Source organism: Bemisia tabaci, chromosome 6, assembly GCF_918797505.1.
Source record: "Bemisia tabaci chromosome 6, PGI_BMITA_v3".
Classification (NCBI taxonomy): domain Eukaryota; kingdom Metazoa; phylum Arthropoda; class Insecta; order Hemiptera; family Aleyrodidae; genus Bemisia; species Bemisia tabaci.
In genome coordinates, this window is record NC_092798.1 from 29,296,426 (window position 1) to 29,306,260 (window position 9,835).

General features: G+C 34.8%; 2 protein-coding genes across 3 annotated transcripts in view; one reads left to right on the forward strand and one right to left on the reverse strand.

Moving 5' to 3' along the window:
* ReepA (Receptor expression enhancing protein A) overlaps positions 1 to 2,828 on the forward strand; it is a 46,729-nt gene extending 43,901 nt beyond the window's left edge. For both annotated transcript variants that reach the window (XM_072301457.1, XM_019047555.2), the window contains one exon: positions 723 to 2,828. Coding sequence is in view for 1 of the 2 variants with exons in the window: in XM_019047555.2 (XP_018903100.2) it covers positions 723 to 794 (72 nt within the window). In the remaining variant the exon portion in view is untranslated. The remainder of the gene's footprint in view (positions 1 to 722) is intronic.
* A 1,047-nt stretch (positions 2,829 to 3,875) lies between these two features.
* Positions 3,876 to 9,643, reverse strand: LOC109034468 (protein DPCD). Its single transcript, XM_072301458.1, has 4 exons — positions 9,464 to 9,643; positions 8,196 to 8,395; positions 7,030 to 7,266; positions 3,876 to 5,090 (listed from the first exon to the last, which is right to left on the reverse strand). Exons 1-4 carry the CDS (start codon positions 9,537 to 9,539, stop codon positions 4,986 to 4,988), a joined length of 618 nt encoding a protein of 205 aa, XP_072157559.1. The 5' UTR covers positions 9,540 to 9,643; the 3' UTR covers positions 3,876 to 4,985.
* Positions 9,644 to 9,835: the final 192 nt, after the last annotated feature.

The following is a 9,835-nucleotide window of genomic DNA, read 5'->3' on the forward strand; positions in this document are numbered from 1 at the left end:
TGATGAACCCTTTGTTTGATGCGAAAGCTCTTCATTCCATATTCAAAGTTTTGAAGGAATCTGAAAATTAACCGTCGTTTACTCGTGATTTTCATCAGTATCACCACAATTTTATACCAATTGTGGTCATTTTAATGGATTATTGTCCTAAGTTTCATGTACCTATCTAACTGCTTTTCCCTAGTTTTAGTTGATTTTACCCTCTCTGAATACGGCCTGAATGTTTCCAGTTATTATTACAAATCAAAAAATTTTCTCCCATTTTTTTTCTTTTTGTGTTGGTTTAAATTTTTTGCTCTTATTGAAATCTACAAAATTTACTTAATTTCATCCAGTTTTTTTTTAAACTTCAGTCTTAACGTAATCCGAATTTTTTAAATTTCAGTTTTTATTATTATTTTTCGATCGCTGATCAATCATTTGATCAAAAGGAAAGCAAAACAATTATCAATAAAATACTTACTCCAGCAAGTTGGAATAATATTTTTCTGCACTCACTACGGAAAGGGGGCTGTATGGCTATTCTCTCCTCGTTTTTCAGCATGTCTAAGAAAGAGTCTTAGTAACATACATGTCTTTTAAATGTAATGATTGATAGGACTTCCGTAGTCACAAAAAATAATAAAAAAGAATTTAGTCAATCTGTAGCTGATCAAAATAGTTGTCTGCTCCTAAGAGACGTCCATATCTATCTGTAATCTTGATTGATTTTTTGTTTCCAGACTTCAAATCCAGGGTACGCAACGCTACCAAGAAGCAGCAGTCGAAGAGCACCTCGAAAGAAGATCACCTAGACTGTTCATGAAGCCAAGTAGAATAGGTTTCAATTTTAATCATTCACTTCCTTTTGTAACTATTACTTCCTCAGTGAAGTTAGTTTTCTCATGAAGAACGGTACAAGAAAAAGGTCTTGCGAGTGTGCTTTGGATCTTATTGTCAACTTTTCGTTCTTTGTTGTAAAATTTTGCTCTTCCCCATTGCAGAGAAAAAAGGATCTATGTATTTCAGGACTGGAATCAAGATTAGAGAAGAAATAATTATTTTTTGTGTATAGTGGTTGTAACGTATGTTGAATCAATTTATTTTTTAATTTGTTGCTTTGTTTTGAGTTTTTCCCCCTTGACTTTAACCTTTTTGACCGTACGTCAGTAAGTGATTCGTCTAATAAAAATTAAGTCCGTGATAGTTTCTGAAAACTTCCATGTTAAGCAAAAACTGCGGTTCTCCCCGTAAAATTTGTATGTTTTTCTCAGATATATCACACCTAAACAAGGCAACTTTTGCAACCCTTATTAGCACATTATCGCATTCTATTTTATATCATGGTGCGCTTTGCCTCAAAAACTTACAAAATCTGAAGTGGACTTCAGCGTTTATTGCGAAGAGTGGTCGTAGAACTTTGACTTACCAAGTTGTATGTTCTGATAATAGTCTACCCAGCATGAGTTCTACCAAATATAACTTATGTGTTTTTTCATTTATTGGTTAAATCTGTATGAGCAATTGCCTTAAGTAAATCGCCTTTCTGTCCATGAAAGCATGTTAATGGTTTCAGAAATGGTTCAGGGAATCATGTGACTTCGCCAATAAATTGTTAAGAATCTCCTCCTGAATCTCGATTAGGCTGGATGCCACTTCATTCAGGTCAAAACCACTTTTTTCTGAAATGTTCCTGTTTCAAAAGTGTACATAGGTGTATCCAAGCCTGTAGTCTTTTGCGTTGCGTAAGTAATCGGTAGTTTATTCTGTAGGGTATTTTAGAATCTAGTCATCATTTGGGAGACTGGTGGTTTTCAGTTTCATTAGTTCCTTCTTGTAATTTTGTCCCTGTATTTTTCTCCCTTCAGAAGGAAGTTTTTTTTATTTAATCAAAAGTTTATGTTAGTTTGCATCCCTTCTCCCCCTCTTTTCCTTTCCATTTGGTTAATTTTATTTAAAGAAAATACTTTTTGTCATAATAATCCTTTGTCTCACCATGAAATCCTTGCAATTTATCTGGAGATGTGTTGTATTTAGAAGCAGGTTTTTTTGTTATATCAAAAGGTAATAATGTTTTAGTTCTCTTGTAAAATTGTGTTTTTAAAAATTTTATTTGAATCATACTGATTTGTATAATTTATACCAACCTTAAATTATAAGCTGTTTATATTTTTTCATGCATAAGATTTTTTAGTTACGTATTTGCAATTTAGTATTTTATTTATCAAAGATAATTTGTTTTAATCACTCATATTTGTGTGTTTAATTTTTAAGTTTTTTGACCCTTCCCTCCTTATTTTTTTCACAAGTGAGTAAATAGCCAAGAGCCCAAGACTTCTAATTGTAAGATAATCCTACTTTAAAATCAAAAGTAATGGACTTTGGCAGGTCTGAAAGACTCTCTCTGCATTCCTTTTTTAATGAGGAGTTGCTCAAATTTTGGACTGAACCACAAAGATCTTAGAATGACAGTCTTCTCATTTTTCATCAGGAAAGAGAACAGAGAAACTCCTTGAAGTGTCATGTTTTCCGCTTATTTTGTTCAGCAGAATATGTATCATTTTACCCTTAAAAAAGTGTTATGCATTTTTATTTTATAAGTTTTCTCACCTTTCATCATTATCTCTAGTACTTTGTATTCAGGATTATTTTCCATACATATGTCTTCTGGATTAATGTTACATATTTTCTTTTCAAGAAGCTGTGTTGACTCGACTTTTTTTATAATCATAAAATGATTTCTAGCACAATAAATATTTTGAGGCCTTCTGTTTGTTATTGACAAAGAATCATAAATCATTGTTCATTGTTTACCTATAAATCTCGAAGTAAAACTTATTTTCCTGACAGCCAATAATTTTCATTTTCTCCATACTAGTTACATACCCTGAACCCAGTACGTGTCTTCAGTATCGTAACACCTTGTACGTTATGTACAAGCTTTAGTGAAACTGACGGTAAATTAAAAGCTTCTGGTTTCTATACCTCCTTGATATGAAAGTTAGAAACTAGACTAAACTCTAATACCTTAGCTAAGTTCCAGTCTGGTAAGGAGAGGATCTACAAAATATATCAAAATTCTTGGAAAAGAAATATTCAGTTCACCTTTTGGCATTATTTAATAAGTAGGAGTAAGTTTCTTTAAAAAGAAGAATCATATATTTTGACAAATTATCCTCTATTCTCATGAGAACAAGAGTGGATTACTCAGAGAAGTGTCAATGACAGGAGTTGGGTGCAGACTCAATTTGCGAAGAAGGTGAGACGATGTGAGGATGATCCCTGGTAATCTTCACCTTTTAATTACACGTCAGTTATGCTTATATCATTAATAACACCAAGTTATAGCTTCACAGTAAAAATACAAAAGCACATATTAACAGAGAAGCTGCAAAAATGTGTATCTGCATTCTTGAGTCTTGAAGTCTTCGCTCCTTATTTATTTTTTAAAAGGGACCAAACCAACATCATGGCTTGATATTTTCACAGAATATTCCTCACAAAGTGAGGGAAAAAATCACCTGAGTTTTCGAGAAAACACATCTATTGTGTTTGTGTAATAAAGAAAGTATGACAGGAAGTCTGAACTGCCGCAGACCCAGATATGCACAAGTGCAGTTTCAGCATTGATACCTTGATACTCCAATTCCATAACTCCCGCCTTATTTTACTGCCTTGAAGGATGACACATCATTATTGCATAAAATTCAGCGTGATCTTTAGTTAATTTTTTGGGACGTTTGCACACTTTTAACTCTATTAAAACGAAATTTTTGTATGGGGATTGTGGTATTCCTACAAAAATATTGTAGGGCATCCCTGGAGTTAGTCGTCAACTGCGATAGGATTTGGGCGCGGCAGTCTTGGCCAGTCCCAGTTAATAAAAACATAAGACCTAGGATGAAAAGAAAAAAACTGTATTCTTTCAAGACAGGGTACAAAAGTTTAAAAGGTGAAAGACAATATTAAAAAATTAAAAAAACAGCTGGTGAAATGTTTACTAAAGTGCAAAATGACATGTATAATGTAAAAACTGATTATGAAACTTTGATCTTGAACTGAGACAAATTGCAGTTACAGATTTTTTGGAATCTATGATTCCTTCATCACTCTTTCAAAGGTGCAGATACTCGTATGAATTACTCAGAATTTGGGTTGATGATAGGCCAGCTTAGCCATGCATCCATTGTAAAATTCTTTACCTCTACATCCAAAGCAGTGTTTGGACTTATAATGGAAGATTCTGTATAAGACAATAGATAATTGGCGCAAGTCATAGAATTGCATTTTGATGGTTCAAGCTTAAACCTTAGCAAATAATATGAAGATCCGTCCAACGGTCCAAATGCCTACTTAAATTCTACTTTCATCATGAGCAGAGATAGGTATGCCCTCGAAAACAGATTCATTTAGCATGCAAGGTTTGAGTTCAATTTTTTTTGTATTGATAAATTTTGCATTGATAATGATGCGCAAAGCAAAGAGTTTTGAAATCCTCGGGGAAAAGGAAGGGAATGAAATTAACTAATTAGGTAAGTTTACAATGGACATTGTCGGAATGTAAAAAATCATTTGGTTCATCTCAATAAGGCAATTGCTATTGCATTATTATATGTTATCTCATCCTTGTGGTAATTTTTTCATAGTAGACACAGACTAATATAAGAAGGTATACTTAATGAAGGTATCTAGCGCTTTTAGCATTGATAAAATGAACTTTCTCAGGCAGAAGAAGTCGTGCCATGGATTTTCTGAAGGAAAGCAGGCTTCTTTTGCCTGAGTAGGAAATACATCATGTTGTCAGTACTATCGTTTTGCGAATACTTGATTCACTTACGGAGTAAAATTTTTCGACTTTTCATTTACTTTAAAATTCAATATTTACATCTCATCTTCTGATTATTTGACTAGCAATGAACTGTCACTATTCAAAATGACAGATGTCATCAAATATTTTTTACAACATAGGTAGCACTTAATAATTCATTAGTGTGATTTTGACCTCTTCAGCTTGTTTTGCAGTCCAAGTCAGTATCTTTGACAGTCTTCACCGATTTCAATTCTTTTAAAACAGCAGCTTCTAACTCGAGTACTTCTTTTGGTTTCTCATACTGCAAAAAATGAGAAAAAACACGATCAGCTACAAACAAAATTCACTGATAGATATTGGCAGTTTCAGCAAGTTGGTAGTACTGCTTTCTCTACATTGACACCTGTGGAAATGAAATAATTGGACTGCCTTTAGCAGAAAGGAACCAAGCCACGTCAGATATTGCCAAATTTGACTGGGCGCTTAAATTTTTTACAAGAGAACTTAATTGCGGATTCCTTCGAAAATTTAAAGAAACTTGCCTCATATTATGCAGAAAATTCACTGAAATTTACACAAAAATCTGCACAACCGTATTCATATCAATAATTGAATCAATTAAATGTGGTAATAGCTAATGTGGCTTGGTTCCTTTCTGCTTAACGCAGTCCAATTGATTCTCAGGGGCTAGAGCGCCGACAAGGATTGATTATTCAGCAGAGATTCAAATGGAGAGAAAACAATGTTGCCAAATTGCTGGATCCGCTTTTACTGTGGAAGAGAAAACAAAAGTACGAGATGTTGCCCAGGGTATTTTCAAGAGGTCAATGAATCGGTAAAAAGTAAAATTGGCAGTCAATCAATGAGCATCCATTGCTCTTTTTTGTCTACCTCGGAAAACAAATTTCTAACTACACTATTAAAAAAATATGTATGAATCTCACCTAAGCTGCCTTTCTGAAAGTGAGACTATGCAAACTTGTATCTTAATTGGCGACACCTAATTGCCACTTTTTTCTACCTAATCAGGGTTTGCCTGGAAAATTATATAATTTAATTCCTTCTTGAATGCCATCCATCCAAGACTTGGCTGGGCGCCCGTTACGTTTTCTTCCAGCGGGAAGCCAGTCTAATTAATACCTCTATGGGTGACCTGTCATCTATCATTTTTGGAATGAGATTATAGGTACCAGACAGGCTGTCTGGCCATGCTTCCATGAATAGCAAATATTATGTTACAGGTTGAACAAGAAAAATTTCAAAGGCGGAAGTTTCCACAAGAAGGCAAAAGGCTATATTTTAAGCGTTTAAATTAGATAGGGTAAAATAGAGGGCATTTTCGTGCACACAGAGAATCGCAACATCCGACTTTGGCAGGAACTTGTCGGCTTTAGTCCAGGCTCATTTCGGTATTGTTCAAAATGCATCGACGCTGGGTCCTTACCTGCCAGCGCGTCCCTTTTCAATGTGCCTCCTGCCTAGCGGTTAGGAAAAAACAGCTGAAAAAATTTTTCATGGTTAGTGAAATTTTAATTTATTTTTATGAATTTGGATTCCTTTCCTGATGAAAGATGTGTACAATTGTGAGTGAGTATATTGGTGAGTTATTGTATCATGAAATGTGCGAATTCCTTTTGAGCTCTTCAATATTACCTCATGCTTCATGGCTTACCGATATAGGTGCTCAGTTACAATTGTATGCACATATATTGCAACAGGATCGCAAGTTGAATTCAAATCTGAGAAAATAATGGAAAATTTTACACAACAACCATTGAATAAATTGGTCAGCAATTTTTTTACAACGCAGGATACTCGTTAAGAAGGGACGTGTCAGTAAGGCAAGACCCGGCGTGGAAGCAATTGGAACGATACCACATTGAGCCTAGCCCAGGGCCGGTAAGTTTTCCCTGGAATTAGACATTGTAATACCCGCAAAGACCCTGTTCTTCAAGGCAGATAAAGAATGGTGGTCGCATTTCGATTTTGAAGCGTTGTGATGTCAGTAGAGTGCGGGTTTTGTCGTGCAATTCGAGGTTGAGCCGGCCTATGTACCCGATACCGTGTGACGTCCAGAGGGTACGAAATGCGACCACCATTCTGCTTGCCTTGCACCATTCGGCTTGCTGTTTTTCACTGTTTAATCAAAACGTACAAACAACAGTCGAGTGTCTCTGTACGTATCAGATTTGGTGGAAGTTCACCCAAAGAAAAATATTCCTCAAAAACTTGCGACTTACCGTTATAATCAGTGTTTTGAACTTGTGTGTGAATTTAATATTACTCTGACATGGTCTAAGATTTACTCGTTGAAGTTCAGGAACCTCTAGTTTTTTGTAATATTTTTTGTTTGTAGTGCTAATAACAATGCAGTCATCCTCCTGATTGGCAGTGACTCTGTAAACATTTTCATCATATGGTAGATTCCGTATCCTCCACTCAATATTGGATTTGGTAAGACGTTTGGTGACGTATGGCTGATAAGAAACAAAAAATATATGCAAATTATAGCCACAGCAAAAACACTAATGAGCAACACAGTAAAACTAAATTATCCAACTTACTCATATTTCTTGAAATGGCAAAAACTGCACTTATGCACTTTGTCTTCCAAGCCCCTCAATTCTAGCGTAAGCTGAGCCACTAATTTTTTTCTTTTCTTTTTTTTTTGTGAACAAATTTTGAAGATTTTCATTAAGGTGAGTATGAACGCAACAGCTGAAGAAAAGCATCAAGGGAAAAAAAGTCCTTGATGCATTAACAGAACTCTCGTACACAGACAATGATTCTGAACGCGTCTTACCAACACACTAATGAAGCTCCTGAAAACAAGACTTGTATACACAGACCTGTGTCGTACGAGTTGAGCAAGCCAATCAGAAGTGAGCGGGTTTGATGTCCGCATTTGTTTTCTGTCTATCATGCTCATTTAGTTTCCTTAGGGCAATGAATTACTTTCTTGAGGAGGAGAAAAAATTCTTTCGATTGAATTTTCTAGAGAGTATAGTCATTTGTAATATTTCAGAACCAAATTAAAGAAATGCTCTGATGGTTTACGTTAAGAAAAACATACAAAACTATAACATTGCAGCTTTTAGATATTGTTTGAATGCATTTTATTATATTCATGATGGAGCTGGCCAATTACATTTGTTTCTTTAGAGAGGAATAATATAGAGTTTCCTTTCTAAACTCTACATATTTTTTCCCCTTTGTTTTTCTTTCAAAATTCAGTTTTTAAGAGCCCATTTCCTCAATCAGTATTTGTTGAAAGTGGCTGTTTATCCGCAAGGTGGAATTAGGCCAATCGACCTAAACAAACAAACAACAACAACAACATAAGTAGTACAGTAATTTTCAGATTAAAAAAAAGCAAAAAAAGAAAATTAAAATGAGAATTACATACAGAGGAATTACTCTCGACTATTCCAATAGTTTCAAGTTTCTGGAATTGCGGTTCCGCATCTCCTAATTCAACCTCCCAATGACTTTCTTCCTTAAGTCCTTGCTTTCGCCATGCTCTCCTTAAGAGGACATTTGTTTCTGGACTGTATTCTTCCACCATCTCTTGACCATTAGGCATTTTGTAATGAACTTTCATGATGCCTGAAAAAAAAAAAAAAATATGAGTAAGTCATTTATTTAATTAGTAGATTTTCCTTTCCTTCATTTGACTTAGCATTCATATTCTATTCTATTCGGTAAAAAGTATCACTATCTGGAATGCAGAAAATTCAGGTTACCTAACAAATCGCCTTAGAGAAGGTATGCAAATTCTGAGAACCATAACTTAACTTTAAAAATTAGAGTTTCTTTTGATTTTGGGGTTGGGGAAGTTTGAAAGCTTGTGCTCAGGTCCAGAAACTTGAGAGGAAAAAGTAAATCCTACAATCCTGATCAGTTGGATCGTAATTTGAAATAAGTCCAAGAGAGAGAGAGAAAAAAAATTAGCGCTTAAGTCACATTTATCCATGACAGAAGGTACTGGAAAACCTAAGTTAGTAAAATTCTGTGAATATTCAGTTAGCAACCAGAACAGAGACAGAAATTTAACTTGTAATACAGGTTGTACCTACGATTACCAAAATACTAGTTACACATGTTGACAGTAAAACTGAAGGAATGCGTATCTCTGAGGGGAACACTGCAGTCTTCCTGTTATATCATATTTTTTACATGGAAAGTACTCAATGTCACTTCGTAAAAGCTTAATTGATTTTCCCTCTGTGTGTGAAGAAGATTCTATGAAAATATCAAGCAATTATATTGGTTTATTCTTTTTCAATAAATTTGAATGAGTGTAAAGATTTTATAACACCGCAAACAAGATTTGTGTTGCTGTAGTTGCAAAGAATGGTAAGTAATACTGAATTTGTTCGTTAGCTTGCATTATCGGCATGATAGATAATATTTAAAAGCTTTCAGTTGAAGTAGATATAACAACACTGTCGTCAGGGGTGTCAGATCAATTCAGCTGCCATAGGGGTAGGTTTGACGCTTGCCTCCTTCAGAAACAATGAGCATGGTCTTGTTTACTGGCACTGTGAGACAAGTAAACAAATTTGAAAATGGTGGGTTGATAGCCGAAGGTCACAAACTATTACAAATATCATGTGCACGCATTGACCACATTATCCATGTGGGGCTTAGAATCCTGATCCAGAATAAAATTACCATTTTTTAAGAGGGCCGTTTTCTCTGCATTCTGAACGAGTGTAAGCCAATCTGTCTGATGCTTGCTGTCACACATTATAAATTTAATAGAGGCAGAAGAAAAAAACAAAAAAAAGTACAACAAAAAGAGAAATTCTAGAGGAGGAGGATGTGATAGCTCACCATAACAAGTAAACAAACAAACCCCCACCACCGAGCGAACCTGTTATCTTCCGTCATGTGCGGTAACTTCAAGAACTGAAATTCGCATCTCATGATATTTCTCACATTTTCAATTAGCATTGAAAATTGATTTTAAGGCCTGAATTAGAATTTAACAAAATGAAAAAACATGACTTTTTGTCTCTCTGTAAAAGTAATCAACCAGAATTG